We start from the raw sequence: 20,772 nt of genomic DNA, 5'->3' as shown, positions 1-20,772 counted from the left end.
CGCAGTAACACACAACTCCAAGCAATCACCTTCTGAGACGCCCACCCAGCCCAACCCCCAAAGCTGACCTCATTTGACGTCAAGGGCACAGAGGAAGCTCAACAACACCACACAGTGACAACAACAAGGAAAGTAATAAAAAGTAATAAAAAGGTACGGGTCCTGCTCTGAGAAAAGCGAGGCCAAGGAACCAGGCCGGCAGAACGCAGGGAGGCACGACGCCCCCCACGCTGTCCTCTGAGACCTGCGACCTCGACATGGCAAACAAAGACACTGATGAGGCCCAACAAGGCCGAAACATGTTTGGGGATGCTTGTGGTCTTGTGCAAAAGGGATGTGACCTAGCAGTTCGGGCAGGACTGGCTCTTTTTGGGGTGGGGCCAAGCCTGATTTGCATATGGTCTTTCCTCTTCTGTAATGGCTTGGCAGACGAAGAACGATGGTCTGGAGGGTTGCCCAGAGCAATGCCAGTGGTTCAGATTCATTCTAAACCTTCCAGCCATCACCTCTTTGTTTTTGCTCCCTTCCAAATGCTGCCAGTTGAGCTACCAAATGGGTTCTTTCTAGAGGCTAATAAAATTATGGTTAGGTTCCTCTGGCAGGGGAAGAAAGCGAGGATTGCATATAACACTCTAACACTCCCCAAAGACAAAGGAGGAGTTGGTCTCCCTGACCTAAAAACACATTATAAAGCCACCCAATTACGCATTCTAATCCCTCACCTACTTGACCACAAACACCCTCAATGGATCCACATGGACAACCATTACCTTTCACCAGCCACGGTCTCAGAATGGCTATGGATCCCGCATAAAAGGCTCCAACGTAGCATCAAATGCCACCCAATATTAAGTATCATTTGAAGCGTATGGCGGTCAGGCAAAGAGATGCGCAAGATCACCACCTGGCCATTCCCGCTCAGCTGTAACGCTCACCTGATTCCCGTAGAGGCGCAGGTCTTGACTGGGCGTATACCGTATCTTCAAAGGTGATGTGTAACACACGGCTGGCTCTTTGGGCTGGACCTCTGTGCACTGTATGTCTGACTCGAAGGGTAAGATGTCTGCAGATAGAAAATATGGGATTAATGAACTGGGTTATTGAATGTCTCTCTCTTCTTCCCTTTCTCTTCTCCTGTAGAACCCCGAAGGTTAACGCTCTCACCTTAGGTAAGTGAACGCCGTGCTCTCCATCTGCCTCGGGGCAGGGTGCTGTAACCAGTTTCTTCACTGGATAAGGGGAGCAGGCCTCTTGACTTCAGAGGACTGCTGTCCGTCGTTTACTGCACGAACGGTAAGTTTCGAGTAATTCTAATGTCTTTAAAGTCTTTAGTAATGATGTCTCTTGTTTTGCAGGGTTCCGGCGATGGTGGATGACGAGCTGAAGTGAGTTGAAGATGGAGCCCGTGTGATGAATAGAAGCGCCTGGAAGCACGTAAGTAAGCGCTTGTTGCCTGCTTCACGATGCGCTTTAACTGTCTTTTTATTTTGCAGGTATAAGTTCGGAGCGGCTGCAGGGTGCCGGAATACCCACTGGGTTAGATGTGGAAAGGAGTAATGGCACGTGAGTATTAAAGTTCCCCAATGTCTTTAAACGCACCTTGTTTTGTCTTTCAGATGCGGGATGCAGTGCCGAAGGCCTCCGGAGCGTGCAAAGAGTTGGTAAGCTTTTGTCTTTCAGATGCCGGAATGCAGTGTGAAGACCTCCGGAGCGCACGAAGAGTAGGTAAGCCTTTGTCCTTCAGATGTCGGAATGCAGCGCAAGGCGTTGGTGACAGCCGATGGACCAGGTAAGTGAAGAGCTGTCACTGAAGACCGTAATGCTAAGCTGTTCTTTCTTGTCTTTATAGGTGTTGCTGAAGACTGGATTCAGGATGGTAAGCCTTTTTCCTTAGGCCCAGGATCAGATGCTGAAGACACGATGAGCGTTCTGCTGCAGAGGATGCAGAATAACGCAAAGCAAGATTCATCCATCGGGTGTGGTTTAAATAGCCTCCTGTAGTGCTTAGGTGTCTCCTTCCACAGCCACGCCTAGGTAAGAAAAGAGTTCCTGCTTTCCAGAAGAGTTCCAGTGTTCTGAACCTAGGGAGTGGCTCCTGCCCCACCCAACAGGAAAAGTAGTTCCAAACAGAAGAGGATCAGAGGCTCAACTGGCAGGCAAGTAAGCAGCATGGTCTGCTGCAGGTAAGTCCACCCAAGCATTATGAGCCCGGCGCTTCCAGCGCTGGGACTGGGCATATTTATGAGCCTGGTGCCACTGGCGCCAGGACTGGGTCCAAAAGGTGGCAATTGGGACTGGTTGGCACTCGGAACCTGGGTTATGGATCTGCTTCCAAGGGAGTTGGGAAACCCCTGACCTTTTGGAAGCAGAGATCATGACATCAGCCACCTATGGTCCCCCGGCATAAACGACCACATTCCCAACTTAGGAAGATTCAATCCTGGTATGAGGCGGGCCTGGAAAGGGTGGGGCAGTTGCAGAAAAAAAACACTTTCATCCCACTTCTAGAACTGACTGAGGCCCTAGGAATAGGCCCATTATCCACCTTCCAATACATCCAGATAAAAGGTGTCCTAACAAAACCTGAATGGAAGGACAAACTGAAAAGGGACCTTACCCCGTTTGAAAAACTCCTAGACTCCAGGCCCGAAATGAAAGGCCTGATATCCGCAATGTACAAAGAACTAATAGAAGCGGGAGACGGGTCCACGGAACTGCTCAGAAGCAGATGGGGAACAGACATAGGAGATGAGATAAGCCCTGATCAGAGGGAAATAATGTGTAAATCCGCATCCAAAACATCTATATCCAGCCAATATAAATTACACACCATTAAGGTGCTACACAGATGGCAATATGACCCACTCAGGCTCTCCAAGATGTTCCAAACAATGAGCCCAAGATGCTGGAGGGAATGTGGGGGGTAGCCGTCTATTGGCACATGTGGTGGAGCTGCCCATACAGAAAGGTATTCTGGGATGAGGTCCTGGGGTGGATTAAAGAAATAGATGGCATACAAAGGGTTGTCGACCCTCACTTGATTCTGTTCGGTTTACAGAAGAATGAGGACGACTGAACCAGATTGAAAGGACTGGCTCCACAACTACTGCTAGCGGCCCGTGCCTTACTGGTAATGAAATGGAAATCCACAACAGTCCCGGGAAAAAAGGAATGGATTAATGTGGCATCCAACGTCTGCACAATGGAAATGATCACAGCGTCTCTGCTCAATAAAGCGTGGCAATGTGAGGCCCTATGGTCGGACTTTAAAAACAAACACTTCTCAACGACCGCAGACTCCCAACCTGATGAACTTCCAAGGACCTAATGTAAGCCAGAAAATTTAAAAGACGACACAGCGATAAGGCTCAGACCCGGCAGTTGAGAAAACCCCATAGCAGTAGAACTATGACCACTTTTGCCCACACACAAAAAATGTCTTTAAGATGTTCGCTCAACCAACGGATGGGAGGGGGGGCGGGTGAGGGTTAAGTTTTGTTAATTGTTACAAACAGAAATTGGAGACACATTTAACAATGTTGGAAAGTATAAAAAGAACCAAAAACTCTACTCAAATGTAACCAAGAGCCAGTGTTTACGTATTATGTAATGTGAATCCTTTTGTTTAAAATCAATAAAACCAAATTTAAAAAAAATAAAAAGTTTGAATACCTGATCTTGTTTTGAATTAAAAAAAACTTGAAGTACAGTTTGGAGTCAGAGTTGGTAAGGCCATGTGTCACAAGCTTAATATACAATTACATAATTCAAGATCTACTATAGTTGACAGGTTGTTTAGCCCTATGCAGCAACACATTATTTTGCAGCTGTTATAAACAAGGAAAGACGAGTAATCAAATAAAATGTTGATGGGATTAATAGTTCTTATTTCATCAAAAAAGTATCACCATTACAGATCATGCGCCAGAAGAAATAAACTAAGTTTTAAATGTTGTGCTAGGAGCCTATTACTTTGTCAGCAACTATCCTATCGGATTTTATGTGTCAAAGTAAAACACAATCATAATTTCTGCAACCATCTGCCAAGGTGAGGGAGTTGTAAAATAGGTACTGCCGAAAAATATTAACTATGCCAAAGAGTGAACAATTTGCACAAACGCTCCCGGATTCATGTCCAGTTCATCTGACTGCTTATATAGTACAAATAAATATACATTACCTAGTCGATCACTGAAACGTGTACCAAGTATTAAAAAGATGTTTGCCGAAAGAGGCTTCAGCAACTCCTCCTGGATAATGAGGTCAGGATCTACTATAAGACTTGAATGCAGAAGTCCGGAAAGTGACGAGACATATTCAAGTAGGAATAAAAGCTGTTTTAAAAGCAAAGAGAAAAACAGGAATCGAAGTCACTCCATTGCTACCAGAATCTGTCTAGTATCATAAAGACAGTATTGCTCAGGGGAGATGTAACATTCTAAGTTCATGACATTATTACCGATATTAATTCAGTAATCTCTAAAAACAATTGAGAAAGCATATACTCTAGCCTCTTTTTATTTTGCACTTAATTAAAATTAGAATGAAATCCTTTATATTTTACATGTAGTTAAACTGTACAATCGATATCGTGAAAGGAAAATGGATCCTAGCAGGAAGGCTGCAGACTTCACCAGCCCTTAAGAAAAATAGTTGATAGTATAAAATGTAATGTTTTTTTCTACAAATGAATGCAAACACATTGCCAACAAAAGAATGGACCACAAAATGCACAAATGTTGGTAGGGGAAGAAGCAGCCTTTGGATACACTCTCTTGCACTTTTTCACACATTGGGGAAACCCACTAATAATTCCCACTCTACTAACACACTCAACCAATAACATTCAAAAAGATTCTTCCTCAATCTATTTTTCTGACAAAACATTGCCACCTCCACCCCTCACTACAACCCACACTTATTTATGTCCAAACACTCCATGTTCACTGATTTCTTTTCTGCTCAGTAATACACTTGAATATTTCCTGACTGTAATATTGTTTCACCCTTTCCATGTCCCCTCCGTCACAATGATCCATTCCCTCCTTCCTTGACAACCTGTGTATGCCCCATCTCTATTGCATACACATTATATTGGTGATGGTACTTAGCGCCATCCAAGCTGAGCAAAATTAAAGCGTCATACTCCCCAAATTGCTGGTGTGAATGTGGGGAATTGGCGACTACTACCATATTTGATGGGCATGTCCCAATGTGGTGGAGTTCTGGGAAAAGGTTGTGGGGGCACTACACTACTGAAAGACCCACTTGGTATTCTCCTGTGTGGATCAGAGGAGTGAGGTTACCCACGTGCTGGAAATGCTGCCGCTCTTATCGCCCAAATAAGCAGTTAAGATCATGATAGCTTGCACTTCGAAAAGGGTTGAGGGCTCCCTGTTCGCCATGAAGTGGAGCAAAATCTGGGATATAATGGTGATGGAAAAAGTCACAGCCTTCATCAATGATCATACCTAAAACATATGGTTGGCCTTGCTTTATATTTTGCCAAAATAGGCCATCACCCACATGTGCACCAAGCCGGTTTTATAATTTATCACTGCTGTGAATGATGCTGTCAACCGAATAGACGTAGAGTTCGGCTGCTGCGCCAGTCTATATCTTTGTCATGCATGGGGAGGTGACGGGAATGGGTAGAGCAGTGGGATGTCTTCTTGAAACATCAATGTGATGTTTGTATAAATGTCAGTTTGTAAATCGTTCGGTGGGAATCTGCTCTTGCTGTCAACCATACCACCACTATATGTCACATTCACTTAAGTTAAATAAAAGTTATAAAACGGAAAAAAAAGATTAGTGTTGGGAGTGGAAGGGGAGAAAGAGTGGGAAAAGGGGACACATTTTATAAGAAGCAAAAGACAAAACAAATAAACGCAATAAGAGGTCAAAGTGAATGTATGAAAACGTAAAGGAAAAGTAGTAAAGTCAAACATTCACAACAGAAGGAGAAATTACTTAGCATAATTATATTTGTATGGATTCTTCTCCCGCAGATTCCTCATCTTTATAGATATCCATCATTCAGCTCTGCTGCTCGGATACATTTCGACTGGGGGCCGTAGTGGACCTTGACTCGGCCGACGATCTTCCTTGCTTGGTGCTCGATCGTCGGCTCCGGAAGTGACTTCAGCGTTGTATATATAACATGTCACTAAGCCCCATGCTTCAGTTCCTCCCATTCCCCCCCCCCCCGCCTCACCCCGTGCCTGAATGCTGCAGAGGAAAAACTTAACAAAAGGATACACCCCAAAAGTGTGACCCCATAAAATCGGAGATTAAACATTTTTTTTGTGTTGATGAAAGAATGATGAGTGACAAATGACATCCCCAGAGACATCACCAATGTCTTTTTCACTTAAATAGAAGCATTGATCCACAACACTGAGTGGGGACGGCTGGGAGCAGCAATGAGTAATCTGAGGGAGAAGAATCCATAGAAAGATCATTACGGTAAGTCATTTCTCCTTCAATGGTTTGCTTTTCTAGTGCAGATTCCTCATCTTGATAAACTCCCCAAGCAGTTAGGCTAAGAGAGGAGTGCAGAAAGTATTAAACAAATAGGTTCTGCAGAACTGCCCTACCAAGGTGTACATCAGCCCCACAGGCAACATCCAAAGCATAATGCTTGGTGAACGTATGTACGGAAGACCATGTGGCCGCACAGCAAATGTTCTTAACAGGACCCTCCCACCCCCACCTCTTTAGGGCTGTGGAAGCTGAAACTCCTCTGGTTCAATGCGCCCTAAATGAGTACTGTTCCCTGGCGGAAGTTCATTGCCTGCCGACTGGTAACACTCAGATATACATAAAATATTCCACTGTGAAAGGGTTTGTTTTGTTATGGCGAGACCCTTGTAAGACAGCAAATGGGCTACGAACAACGGGTCAGTCTTCGGGAACTCAGACGTATGGGCAACGTAAAAGGTCAAGGCTCTTGGGTCGAGACAGTGAAAATGCTCCTTTCTTTTTTCAAGGAGTGTGGAGGGGGGGTAAAACACAGGCAAATCAATGGACTGTGAAAGATGAAATTCAGAAACAACTTTTGGAAGGAAGCCAGTGTTAGGCAGAAACCTGTGCAGCTCCCTCTGGGACCACTGCAAAAGATTTAAGACTACAGGTGTTTGGCAGTAAACCCACTTGGTAGCAGTATGTACCACACAGATTCACTTGGTAGCTGTGGCTGAGCAGTCAGACTTCCCTCAAGAAGAGTTAGGCAGTATACAGAGTATTCACAATAGGTCAAAAGAACACAGTAGAACAAGGAAACACTGACCAGGGTTTGGTGTAAAAGATATAATTATTTATTTAAAACCACATCTAGAAAAACACACAGGCACTAATAGTAAGCAATTCAAAAACACGGTCACTAAAAGATATACACTCCCTTAGCAGAATATTAGACAAGTCTTAAGTAAAGTGCCACTTATTTGCAGACAGCGGTGAGCGCTTAACACAGATGGCACTCTAATAATTCGTTTTAAAAGGGAGAGCAAAGCAGAGAATAAATTGAAACAGATCCCAACACTTTTTCAAGAACACAACAAGAGAGGGAGGCAAAGTAAAACCGTGAGTTTAGGGTTCAGTAGGCCAGATCCACTTTAAGAGGATCAAAACGAAATGTGTCCAAGGTCACACGGTTGCAGTGCATAAGAGTCTTTAAAGGTTCAAAAAGAGTTGGACCAAAAGAAAGGGACCAGTTAAGAGGGTCAAGGCGGCCAGCCCAGTCCAGAAGGTTAAGGGGTTATTATTACCTTGTAGCAATCTTTAGAAAGGGAGGCCTGGCGGACAAGGTACCTTAAAGTGGTGAGAATACTCCAGCGGGGGCAGTTGTTCCTGGCAGCGGATGCAAGTCGGTGCTTCATTCGGGGGAAGAGAGGATCTCGTCGGGGAGGAAGACAGGAGTCCGTTGCACTGCCAGGGAAGAAACCAGCCGCGGAGTTCTCAGGTAAAAGGAGCGTCCTTTAGTTCGCGGTACAGTGGTAAGTGGCTATCCGGTTGCCGGGGTGCTTGGCACGGGCAATTCGACCACTTAGCCGGTCTGGGGTGCGAAGAGAAGAAGGTAAACTGGTTGTGCCCACCAGTCAGGGGAAGAAGCCTCTCCAGCCGGGAGATCTTCTCTGTCGTCGGGAAGTGGTGAGTCAGTTCCGCAGGGCTCCACCGGTGGTGTTGTTGTGGTAGGTCGGCTCAGCTTCTCCCTCCTCGGATTCTCAGGTCCTGTGGCGACATCTGAGGTTCCAGTCCCCAAAGCCCTGCTTTTATGCAGCACACCCCCATTCACTCAGCCTAGCTGTCGTCAAACATGCTAAGTGGTGAGCCGGCCGGCTCACCACTTGGGCCAATCACACAAGAGTGAGACTTGAGTTACCAAGGTAACTCAGTCCAGGGTGCCTAAACCCCCTCCCACACCTCCTGTGGTACCCAGACAGAGTGGCACCACTTTTGGAGAAGCCTGCCAAAAAGTGGAACAAAGGGCTCGACTTGGGTTGGAGTCACAGAAGAGAACACAAACGGCATTTTAGAATCCAGTCCTGGCAAAAAATACCAACGGGCGAATTAATATCAATTAAATAAACCAGTGGTATGTTCGAGGCTATGAGAATTAAATATTTAAAGTTGGTAGCCTCGAACAATGGGAAAATCCCATAGGGATATATTCGCGGTCGAATATAAAAAGTAGTATCCACTGCCACCAGCCAAAACTCGATCAGGGGGGACGGAGACGTGCCCCCTCGACTAACAGACCCCGGGGCAATCGAATTGCCCCGACCAGTATGTCCACAATATGATGGTTTGTACCGGTTTCTGTTAATAATTTGGGACTAGTAAAGCCAATGGTGACTTTACATGCCCTGGGAGACAGTAGTCAGTCCCAGGGTATGGAGTCTATGGTGGGGTGTCACTATGACACCCCTGTGTTACTGCACGGAGGGTGCTGTGTAACACACACAGTAAAAACACAAGAGACCCTATGGAGTAAAGGACCCCATAGCCCATAAAACACATTAACAGCCAAAGGAACACCATACATGTTGTCCAAGAGTGTGAGAAAGAGAGTCTCACTCTTGGCAGGAGAAACAAACTCACTCCAGAAATCCAGCAAAACTGCTGGGGGACTCACTAGGTTAGGAAATTCAGCCTAAAGAGAGAATTCTCCCTAACAGCCAGGCCTGACATTGAGAAAAACCTTTTCTCTAAAAGCCCCCTCACAAAAATGGCGGTTTGCAGCATTATGCCTGCAGCTCACCAATTCTCCTGGCTGGCGTGATTGCAACCAAGAAGGTTATTTTAAGGGACAAGAGCCTCAAAGAACAGGAATGCATAGGCGCAAACAGGGCCGCCATCAAAAAGGTCAAAACCAGATTAAGGTCCCAATCTGGAACAATAAAAGGGGTTGGCAGAAATGTATTGAGAACGCCCTTCAGGAATTGGGACATGACCGGAATAGTGAAGAAAGAACCCTTATTCGGGGACCTTTTGAAGACAGACAAGACCGCCAAATATCCTTTGACTGTGGTAACCTGAAGGCCTGCTGAGGCCAGTTATAGAAGGAACTCCATCACTGTAGTGGTGGGGCAAGAGATAGGGTCAATCTTGCATTCCCTGCACCACGCCTCAAATCTTCTCCACCTGCACGCGTACAGCCATCTAGTAGAAGGACTGCGTGCAGCCAGCAACATCTCAAGCACCTCCTCCGAGATGTCCCAGTCATATCTCATCCTTTCAAGAGCCACGCATGTAGATTGAGGGAATCTAGAGTCGGGTGAAGCACCCGACCTTCTGACTGGGTCAGAAGATCCGGACGCTGAGGCAACCAGCGAAGTGAGCAGATGGTAAGATCCAAGAGATCAGATTACCATGTTCTCCTTGACCAGTCCAGAGTGATCAAGATGATGGTTGCTCAGAATCTCTTCAACCTCCTGAGAACCCAAAGAAGGACAGGGATCGGAGGGGGCGGGGGGAATGTGTGGGGTTAGAGGGGGAGGAAACGTAGTGGAGAGGGGAGGTCCAATGCACCAGAACCGCATCCCCCAGTGCCCCGTTCGCTGGGAATTCCCTTGAGCAAAACTGCTCGCATTTCCTGTTGGACTCCATGGCGAACAGATCCACCGCTGGGGTACCCCAGATAGAGAAGACCTCTTCCAGGACTTCCTGACGCACTTCCCACTCATGTGAGACCGTGCTCTGCCTGCTCAGAGCATCCACCAAACTATTCTTGGTCCCCGCCAGATGAACTGCCGAGACCAAGAATCTGTTCTCTAGCAACCAGAACCACAGTAGCATCGCCTTTGTGCAAAGGGGACGGGAGTGCACGCCACCCTGTTTCTTCAGGTAGTGCATGGTGTGAGAAACCTGAAGGTGTCTCCCTGGCTAAACCCAGGGGATCTGTCATCCAGGAGGCCAGGACACGGCCATCGCTATTAGATCCAGTTCCTGGGGATGGACTAGTGAGAGAGTATCACCTGGATGGGGATCTTCAGGGAGTGGGACACCGACGGGTGAGACGCAGTATCCCCCTTCCTTCAACACATTTTTCCCCATCCTCTTCCGTACGACATTCAAAACCACTGCCCCCTACCCCCTCTTTCCAACACAAACACTTTCGCACAACGGACTAACACTAGAGCCGTTTAACCGACATGTCCCAATCCAAGTGACCGGCAAAGTCTGGGAATTGACGAGAATCACACACACCTGATGGCCCTTTCCCTTCCCCATAGGGATAAAAGGTGGAGCAAGAGAGCACAGTACGAGCAAGGCAGAGAGCATGACGAGACAACTATCCAGATCCGGGAGTTCAAGAGGAGGAGAAAGGCGGCAAATATCGAGAGGCTGACGAGGAGAGACACGGCCTTGCCCTTTTAGAGAAAACCCAGCAAAACCTTGGCAGACGGAATCATAAGACCAAGGCCAATAGCCAAAGTGTGCTGCAACAGATGCCGACGATACACAGAGCGTGTCAACGCCGATAGGCAGGAGCAAGGGAGGCTCCTAGTACCGTGGTACCGGTCTTATGAGGAAAAGCCAAACGGCTCATCACAGCCGATAAGTTGAAGGGAGAGCCGATAAGAACCAGGCTGTGGTGAATGAAAGTGGCAAAGTGGTAAAGTGAGAGAAGTTCAAAGAACGGTAAGGTTGTAAAGGGGAGACCACCTGCAGAAAGGGACCGGTAACACGTGGGTGCTGCTCTGAGAAACTCTGGTCGATCCCCATATGAGTGGAACTACAGATTCCAGAAGGCTGTAGGAGAGTCGCCAACAAAGATCAAAGTGGTCATACAGGAGGCCAAGCAAAATCCCCGTACAGTCGAAAGCCTTTGACCTAAGGACTACAGAGGAAGTAAGGGAAGTGAATCCCATAAATATTGAAAACAAATGTGAAGTTGGCAAGAGTGAACCTGGAAAAGGGATGCTGACGAAGAGGGGGCAAAGTCTAAAGTCCCAAGAAACAGTGTGTTGACAAGAGTGAACCAGGCCAAGGGATGTCCACTGGAACTATTTGAAAAGACATCACAATTTGTGAGTGAACCAGAAAAGCAACAGTGGACCCAGCAGAGGGAGGCGAAAAGCAAAGAGGGGTCTGCGCCCAGAGAAGGGGGCCCCAGAGATTTGTGAAGCAAGAAGTATTGCAAGACAACGGGAAGGGAGGCGCCCTTTGTCATTTGGGATCCGATCTCGGCCCAGGGAGATTCAGGGGTAGAAAGCTATCACTTGAGAAATACATAGAACAGAACTTTGTGTTTTGTTGTTGTTTTTCTTAATAACCTATCAAGCTCTCGGGACCAGGAAACCACAACCCCAAAGGCCTGGATATTGATAGGAACTGTTTAGGATCCAAGCCAGGAAGAGGGAGATCCAAGGGGTGAAGAATCCTCACCCTAAGTAAAACCAGAAAACAAACTTTTATTTTGTTGAAGGAACTATTGATTTGTTATTTGAATACGTCAGACCCTCAAAGGCAAGACACTTTGAAGTAAAGAGACTTGGCCGTTGAGGCTCCTGATCAACTGGAACAGAACTGTTGACTCGTACTGGGAAAGCTTGAGTGTGTGCTGTGCTCCAAGACCCCACCTTACCCCGTGCTTAAAACGTGGGGAAGGAAGACCTAGGCTACCGCATCCTGACATATTATTTGTTAACACTTCTTTCTTTTCTTGAAACCGATCCCACACCCTTTTTGCCACTAGGACTGCCTTATTTTTCATTTGATGTTCGACGCTTGCTCATATCTTAGATTAATGTTTAGATTAGGCGTAAACCTGCATAAAGTTTAATAAACACCCTTGAACTGTGATCACTTGTCTCTGTCTTTACCGTTGCCACTATGAGTTCCTGTCGAAAAGTTTCCAAGCAGCAGAGCTGGATGATGGATATCTATCACGATGAGGAATCTGGGGGAGAATAGGAATCCATTGAAAGAACCATTACAAGTTGTGTGCAAAAATGTGCTTGACTATCATAATGTGGATGAGCCACTCATGCACCAACAACCACAAAAGTCCAACTCTACCAACCTGAGACTTTATATTTTCTTTATGATGCAGGGTAGTATGTTGGGCTTTCAGATCTATGAAACATCTCTCAATGAAGGCAGCACTCACGAGACTGAAAAGCAGAACCACATCAAAAATGTTTTGTTGAAGTACATCACAGTGTATTTTTTAGAAATGTCATGTTCAGAACCTGGTTTTAAAAGTGGAAAAGTTAGCAGAATCAATCAATTTGTTAGAATACAAGTTAAAAAGATGTTAAGTATAACTTTTGTTAAATTCAGACACATGGCCCAAGGGCAGATTCAGCGGACCAGCACTAGATAAGCAAACGTTACACATAAAAGTGATTACACTTGTAATCAAATTTCCCTTTCATACTGAAACGGTAGCCCCCCCCCCCCACCCTCGGTCAGACCCCAACCCCCTCGAGAGCAGGACTGAAGACATTTGCATTGCAACATATGCCTTACTCCTTAAATATAGAGGAGTACAAGGGTGTAGCAGCGAGGTGTTCCTCTACCCAACTAAACCCCCCCACACCAAAGCTGCTCATCTGTTCCCCCTTTTCAGGATTCGGTCTTGATGGCACTATCTACATATTATGGGGGCTGCATGGAGGTTGAATTGAAGAGAGGGTACTAGGAGTACAGTAATCACTACAGTAAGGAACATTTCCTCACTCATACATCCCATCTTTTCCTCGATACTATATGTGCAGTTGAAAAGCAAGAAGACATAGGGAGGAGGTACCTCAATTAACACCAGAGAAGAGATTCTCCAAGACTGCCTACCTGAAAAGTGCATCGGCTTGTAAATGTGTACCATGGAGCAGTGCCAGCAAAAGGGTTAAAGAGTGGACCTTGTAGTTGCATTACTGATGATATTCCAAGAAGAACAAATGTTCTACCTCTCGGTAATGTTCTTTCTGATGGATGTTCCTCCCATGGAGCCCTCATCTATGATAATCTATCTCCAGCCCAGCTGATCCACTGAATTTGTCCTTGCGTATGTAAAAAATCAGTAGCCTCAGATCCAGGATGGGAGAGACATACCACTGTCCTCCTTTTGAATCAGAAACTAAACTGAATACCAGCCTGTCGCAATTCGAGCGTGGAACCAGTTGTATCATGCTCTTTCGTCAATAGGAGAGGGGCCGGAGGCAAAAGAGGGGAGGGAGGAGGATCCTATGGAGCGTGTTTTTGAAAGGCAGACAATCACCCTTTTGAATGACCTGTATGGTCCAAGCGTGGACGTGGTGCAACACCATTCCAAACTGAACTGGGAAAATAGCCTCCCAGCTGGGTACTGATAAAATAGAGAAGGACCAGTGTAAGCAGCACCCAACAGCGTTGTCGACACAGAGGCGGTAAGCATCCACTGTTTCACGTCAGAAGACACTTCGTGTACGTGCAGGGACGGATCCTCACCTATAGGAGCCAGTGCCAATCCCTTCGGAATGTGGTCGCTCTTTGGCAGGATCACTGCCGGGTTGTCAACGTTTTGTGACCTTCATGGTACTGCTTGGGCAAAAGCTGCTGGCGCCTTAGTGAAGATGTCAAGCATATTCAACTGAAAAGCCTGCATTTGCTAAGGGGTAGAGTAGCTTCCGGAGAGTCTCCGGAGTGCTGTCCTCTCCACTTTGATGAGTGATACTGAAAGGAACTGCTGAGTGAACTGTATCTCTTGCAGGTGTTCCGTTTTCGTCTTCTACGTTTGGGCTGGACACTGGTCTTCCAACCTCCACTCTGCGTCCTGAGACCATGAACAATAAACTCTTGTTGCCTTGTTCTTGAAGAAAATGGTGAAGTTTCACTGTCCGTTCCTAGAAAGCCTTCAGATGAAAGACTGATATGACCCACAGTACTTTGGGTCGTTGCTCTCCCGCAGACCATAAAAGACTGATCTTGTGGGGTTCGGAGATCAACATTCTTCTACCACAGTTCGCACAGGGCTTAAAGCCATTAGAAAATACGTGGACTAGAGGTTTTCCTTAAGTGAACAGAGTGCAAAGAAAAAAGGAAGTGAGTGTGTGGTGCGTCGTTATATACTGGCCGTGATGTCATGCCCGGTGTGGGGCGGGTAGAGGTGTCGTGTCGGAAATGACGTTAAGCCCCACTGCTCCCCAAGGTGGTGGAAATGTTTGAGGAAATCTGGGCTGTGGATTGAATCACATAGTTGAGGAATCTGTGAGAGTAAGGAATCCATTAGAAATATGGGACAAAGCTAGCTGTTGGGACAAGTTAGCTGTGGGTACAGTTCATGAACATCCCTGCTCTTTGGAGCAATGAAAACAGTAGACAGAAAATCAGTCGTTGATTTCCCAGTGGCCAATGTGTGATCATTGGCCAATGTGTGATCATTGGCCAGTTTCCCCATTGAAGGGACAAGGATGAAGCCGCTGTCCTTCCAATGGACGAGGAACCAGAGGACAGCGATGACTTATTGTCCATGGATGGCTGGGGCACGTGGGCCGTGGACGGTTAGCTGTTGACGAGGAGTGAATCATCAATTTTGTTGTCGATGTGGACGGGCGTCTCAAGGACAGACCAGATGGCACTTTGGATGGGACCCTGTCGATGGAGACCTAATTAAGGCTAATGCAGTGTTTGTAGCTGAAAAGGCACTAAGGGACAGGGCCGTAGACTGTTTTGCAGTAATCGATGTGCCTGACGTCACTTTGCAGCTCAAGAGTGTTTTAGAGCCTCCACACACCTCCAACACTAGTCGGGCACATTTAAAGGAGGTGAGGGGCAAATGGGGCTTAAAAGAGTGAACAGAGGTAGGTGCGAGTTCTGGGCCTTTTGCCGTTTCTCCCTGCGAGGCCCTGCCGTCTGAATGACAATTTTCTCTTAGGGGGCCGGTTTACAATTCGACTATCAACCCTGTAGGCAGCCCGGGGGCAGCACAGGAGAATTCGCTAACTGAAGAGTGTACCTCACCCTCACATAGGAAATGCAAAGAAGCAGGCCAACTCCTTCTGTGCCTTGAAGGGTCTTGTGCGAGATCTTCGTACAAATGATGCAGTCTTCTGTGATGTGATCAGGGGGCAGACAATAAATGCAGAATTTGTGAGATTCCTTCCGGAAATCATTTATCTTTTCAGCACTTTCCACATTCCTTGAAGATAGAGTTCACAGCTTTGCTGGAACCTGAGGGGTGGAGGTATTGGTCTTAAAACGCAAGGAAAGGTTTCACTCGATGGAAATAAAGGTTTAGAAGGCTGTGGTAAGTCAGACATAGAAGATGGAGAAGAAAACATGCTTTGCCCGTGCTAACTTTATTAAAGTAAAGAATGCTTCTCCTGTCCCTACTGCTACAATGATGGTTTCCCTAATCTCAAAAGAAAAAGTGAACTGGTGCTCATCAGGATCTCTTACACAAAAATACGTCCTCTGCCCAAACCTAATGTAACATAGTGTCTGTCTCTGCCACGAATACACAAATTTAACAAACTTGGCCTAGGAAAATTGTTCCTCCTTTAACATGGCTAGTAGTGGTTGGTTTATGACCCCCACCCAAAGAGTTCTTTGTTCTCTTGTAGACCACGGGTCTGGTGATACAGTTCAAAATGTTCCTTTCAGTCTTTCTTTCCACTGGTAGTACTGGGCCTCCACCCAAATGTGTGTATCCTTTCCCCCAAGCAATCTGCCTGGCTAGGTAGTCCAGATAATTCAAATCTCAAGCCTGTCCAATGTCTCTGTATAGATGTTCCACATCAGAGATAGCACGCACTATTGGTCTGCGTTTACCTGTCTTTTCATTAATGCTAGAGTCTTTCACCCCAGCTTGGGGTACCTTGTGTCTGGCCGCTCTTCTGGCAGATCTCTTGTTTACCTCCGCTTATGTTGTTGGGTTTCTCAGCCCCTAGTGGGGTATCTTGGTTCTCAAGCCCAGTTTGGGCTACCTGGCTCTTCTGAAGTTATCAATGTTCTCACCCCCTCTTGGGGTATCTTGGTTCTCAGCATGATGTCGGTTACGTGACTTTTCAACCCTTCTGAACTTATCAATGTTCTCACCCCCATGAGGGGGTACCTCGATGATCAGCCTGGCATGGGCTATCTGGCTTCTCAGCCCTCCTAGGATCATCAATTCCCTCGCCCCCCTCGTGAGGTATCTCGGTTCACAGCCCAGCATGGGCTATTTTGTGGCCTGACTGCCCTCCTCAACTTCCATGGTCTACGTCAGGTACCTGGCTTTTGGGGATGGTCTCTCTAGCCTGTGCAGAACAGCGACTCCGACCTCTTTCCGCGCCTTGCGGTCGGCCGCTTGCAGCATTTTTACCTGTCTTTGAGGGAAAGGACTTCGACATCGATTCTGGAGGATGCTGGCATATCGATTCTGGAGGACGCTGGCATGTCGCTTCTGGGGCGCCTTTGACTCCCTTCTCTTCTCTGCCTCCCTGAAAGTGGCAACGCTCCGCAGGCCTCTGTTTTCCTCCACTCACCATGCATTCTGCGAGGCTCGGCCTCCAGGTTCCTCCCGTTAGGGAGACGTTCCCTTCTCTGTGTTTCTAAGTAGCCTTGCCCCGCTCGCCCTCTGGCTGGTTCTCTCTCTTGTCGGGGTCTCCTAACCTGGAATGAGATGGGATAATCCATTGGTTCTGCTCTCCAGGCAACGACGGCAACAAATACAGGTCAGAAACCAAACCATCCACTTTTTAAGTGGCCCTGTAAATAATTGTCCTGCTCAATTCCCATATAGCCAACACACACATGGTATGCTGTATTAAAGGGAGGTGGAGAAAAACCCTTGCTTGGGAACTCCTTGTCCCCTTAGGGGGTGGTGGGCAGGGGAAGGACGTTCAACCAAGTGGAATCCCGCTTGCCCTCCCCTATGGGTGTCAAGCATAGCAGGCTAACCTCCCTATTCCGAAATGTGGTGGCTCCCCCTTGGGAAGAAGGTAGGGGATGATTCCCTGGATTTGTCAACGCTGAAAGCCTTTCCTAAAAAACATTGCCCAAATTGTCGAAGTCCTGAAAGCTATTCCCACATAAAAAGTAGAAAACAGGGAAGACTGCCATGCACACAACATGAGGTAAAAATCTGGAGATGACCTCCAACGGAGGAGTCTAAGGCACGAGCCCTCATCGATTAGTGTAGAAAAAGACCACAACAAGGGCAATATACTGTATATTAAAACATTAATTATGGCTTACATCGCTTTTCTAATACAGAGGTTTCCAATTTGACAACAGGGAATTATTCAGAGCATGTGAATCTAGGAAATATCCAGTTCGAGAGCACTAAAAGTACAAATAGGATGCACAGTAATGTTGGAAGTGTTAAGTAAGTACAGTCCATGAATACCACACTAGATTCTATGACATTCAAAATAGTATACCATGAGCCAATGAGTTTTCCTCCAACTATGCACAAATACCCTCGGAAAGAAAGAGGTACTCGCATGGACGCAAGCCTTATGTGCCTGAGTGAGACAGAAAGGCAGAGCGTGCGACCAAGAGGATTCAGGGAAAATAAAATCCAACAATTGACTGTGATATGTGGAGTGGCGGTGAGTGGCAGTCTTGCAGCTCTCTATTATGCACAGACCCTTCGTCTGCTTTCACAGTCTACTGCTACTGTTCCTGGAGAATGTGTGTCTCTTTGCCCCCATAAAGACTGCATCAGTCTGCGGAGCGGACGCAGAGTGGCGGCGATTGGCAGTCTTGCAGCTCTCTATTCTCCACAGACCCCTGGCATGCTTTCACTCTCTACTGCTACTGTTCCTGGAGGAGGTGTGTCTCTTTGCCCCCATAAAGACTGCATGCGGACGTGGAGTGCCGACGAGTGACAGTCATGCAGCTCTCTATTCTCCACAGACCCTTGGTCTGCATTCACTGTCTATTGCTACTGTTCCTGGAGGAGCTGTGCCTCTTTGCCCCCATAAAGATTGCATCAGTCCACGGAGCGGACGCTGAGTGGCGGCGAGTGGCAATGTTGGCAGACATGGCTGCCACGGCTGCTAAAACTGCCTCCTCGCGGTCTGGTCAGATTCAAGAGGAGGGACGGACGCCTGCTTCATAGTGCACGCTCTCACGCAATCCCAACCAGATCGCTATCTGCAGATTCTTACCCGACCCTGGAACTATCAACTCTGGGGCCAAAACGTGGAGAGCGCATGGCTTCAAGAGCCGCGAGGAAAAAACACCAACTTTGCTGGTGGTGGCCAACTTAACCCAAGTTGCTCCCCTTACCTTGGAAAATGCCGTCGGGGGCCATGGGACGACTGCACCGGAAAAGACGCTGGCCCCAGCCGACTCTCCCCTGGAGAGTGGAAGACTCAGGCGACTCGCTGAACGCCCCGTCGGCCCCGCAATTCCCCCCTCCCTCCAGCCCGACCAACGTACACCCCCGACAGGAGGACAGACCAGGCAGGGGGCTGGGGGGAGCCCGGAGGCGGACGGAGCTTGCAAGGACCACCTCGATGGCGCTAAACGTCCAGATCCAGCTGAATCCCCCAGCAACACTGTGCCCGAAACAGGGCGGGAGCAGGAGTCATCCGACATAATCGCTCCCGAATTGAGGGGCGCTGTGACAGTATCCCAGTCTCTGCAGCCTTCGGCGCCGGCGCAGAGTAGCATCTACAAGGAAACATTCGGCGGTCCGTGGAATACTACCTCAACGTCACGTTACGACATGAACAGAGTCCTGTCCAACTCAGCGGCGGAAAGCCGTAAGGAACAAAATTCCACCAACCCTCAAAACTCACTCATGGTTAACGTGATGGTTCACGCTGAGCAAATGGATCCATCATCAGCTCCAACAACAAAGAAGGGCTCCCTCCCTGTAATGGTCGGCTGAGTCCCAGCAAAACAACCAAGAAGACCGACTGGGGCAAAACCTCAGCACTGAGCGCAGTGACAGATTTCTTTAATTCTTACACCCACTTGTCTACAGGAAGTAAAGAGGACCTTTCAGACGCAGGAATCCTGGAAGTGGTGAAGGTCTGCCAGCCACTTCATAAACACAGAAGGATTGAAGCCTCTTCTGGGAAATTAGCCAAAACCACCTTACCCCCCAGTAATCAGCTAGGGGCGAATTCACAGCTCATGGAAATAGTAGGAGAGGAGGCATCGTTTGAACCTCCCCCATTAACTTGCGACAGTTTGCTGTGCATAGCAGTTCCCTTAGTGCCCCCAACCGCCTCTCCAATAAAATTACTGAGCCAATCTGCAAGAGACCCAGGGGAGGTCCCAGGATCTTTCGAGACCATCATCACAGCTGTCTCAACCGCATAGGGAGAAGTTGGCTTTACCAACTCAATTCCCGACACAAAGAACGACTATACAGGAGCCCCAGTCTGAAATAAATTTCTGAAAAATGGAAACATGGGTTTCGGAGAAGGACTCAGACGATCAAAATAAGAAACAACTTACGCCGTCCCTAGGTTGCTCTGACACACCCATTAAAGACACCAGGCAATGGCCACCTCGGGAAAAGCAACAGGCAGGCGAGTTGCGAGAAAAACAAAACCGAAACTTCAGCCTGGACCACGACCGTCAAAGCTCGCTGGACTCCCATCATGGACTGTCTGTCCGGGACCAGCCGGCTCAGGACGTTCAACACCTCACTTCGCCCTCTAGAAACCAGACCCGGCTCTCACTAGCAACAAAAGAAACACCCTAAAAAAAATAGACATCCTATCAATTATGTCGGCAGTCACAATCACCCTGGCGCCATTCACTAAGTTGTATGAGTCAATAAACGAGACTCTAAAGGACCATACAACTATCCAGGCAACGATGCATACTAAATTAATTTACCTGAAGGGCTACATCACGGCGCTGGACAGAAAGCCATAAGTGCTAGCGGGGCCCTCAGTCACCTGAGGGCTAAAGAAGGTCGCTGGCTCGAGACAAGTCATGCAATTCTCATTGTCGACGACCAGCATCAAAAAGTGGCTTCCAAATCATCTAGAGCAGGTGACCAGGACCGGGCCTATTCGATTTTCACGTCAACAAAAGTCCCTGACTCCTTGCAAAAGGTTGCAAGCGCTCCACGCATAGAGATAAGGTCCTTGAGCTCGCAGCGCCTGTCAAACCGAGTAAACATTGTAGAAACCTCATTGTGTACTTCAAATCGAACGCAACTGAAAAAGGCGCCCGGAAAAAGCCACCCTGTGAAAATAGACAAGCACAAATATGTGCCTGACTCACCTAAAACGACAGAGGAGTTTTTAGCAATTGACCACCTAATGGGCATAAGCCAACATCTTGAGAACGATTCCAGCTTGCCTGCTATCGGTATCAGGTATTAATATCCCC

General features: G+C 47.4%; 1 protein-coding gene across 1 annotated transcript in view; it reads right to left on the bottom strand.

The window, feature by feature from the left end:
* RTTN (rotatin) overlaps positions 1 to 20,772 on the bottom strand; it is a 2,784,523-nt gene that overhangs the window by 343,192 nt on the left and 2,420,559 nt on the right. The window contains exons 38-39 of the mRNA XM_069620779.1: positions 12,530 to 12,620; positions 4,181 to 4,334 (exon numbers count right to left, since the gene is read on the bottom strand). Coding sequence (XP_069476880.1) covers positions 4,181 to 4,334; positions 12,530 to 12,620 — 245 coding nt within the window. The remainder of the gene's footprint in view (positions 1 to 4,180; positions 4,335 to 12,529; positions 12,621 to 20,772) is intronic.

The sequence above is a fragment of the Ambystoma mexicanum genome, chromosome 5q, assembly GCF_040938575.1.
Source record: "Ambystoma mexicanum isolate Mex_15411 chromosome 5q, UKY_AmexF1_1, whole genome shotgun sequence".
Taxonomy (NCBI): Eukaryota; Metazoa; Chordata; class Amphibia; order Caudata; family Ambystomatidae; genus Ambystoma; species Ambystoma mexicanum.
Note: the sequence above shows the minus strand (reverse complement) of the source record. Positions and strands in the feature narration are given on the sequence as shown.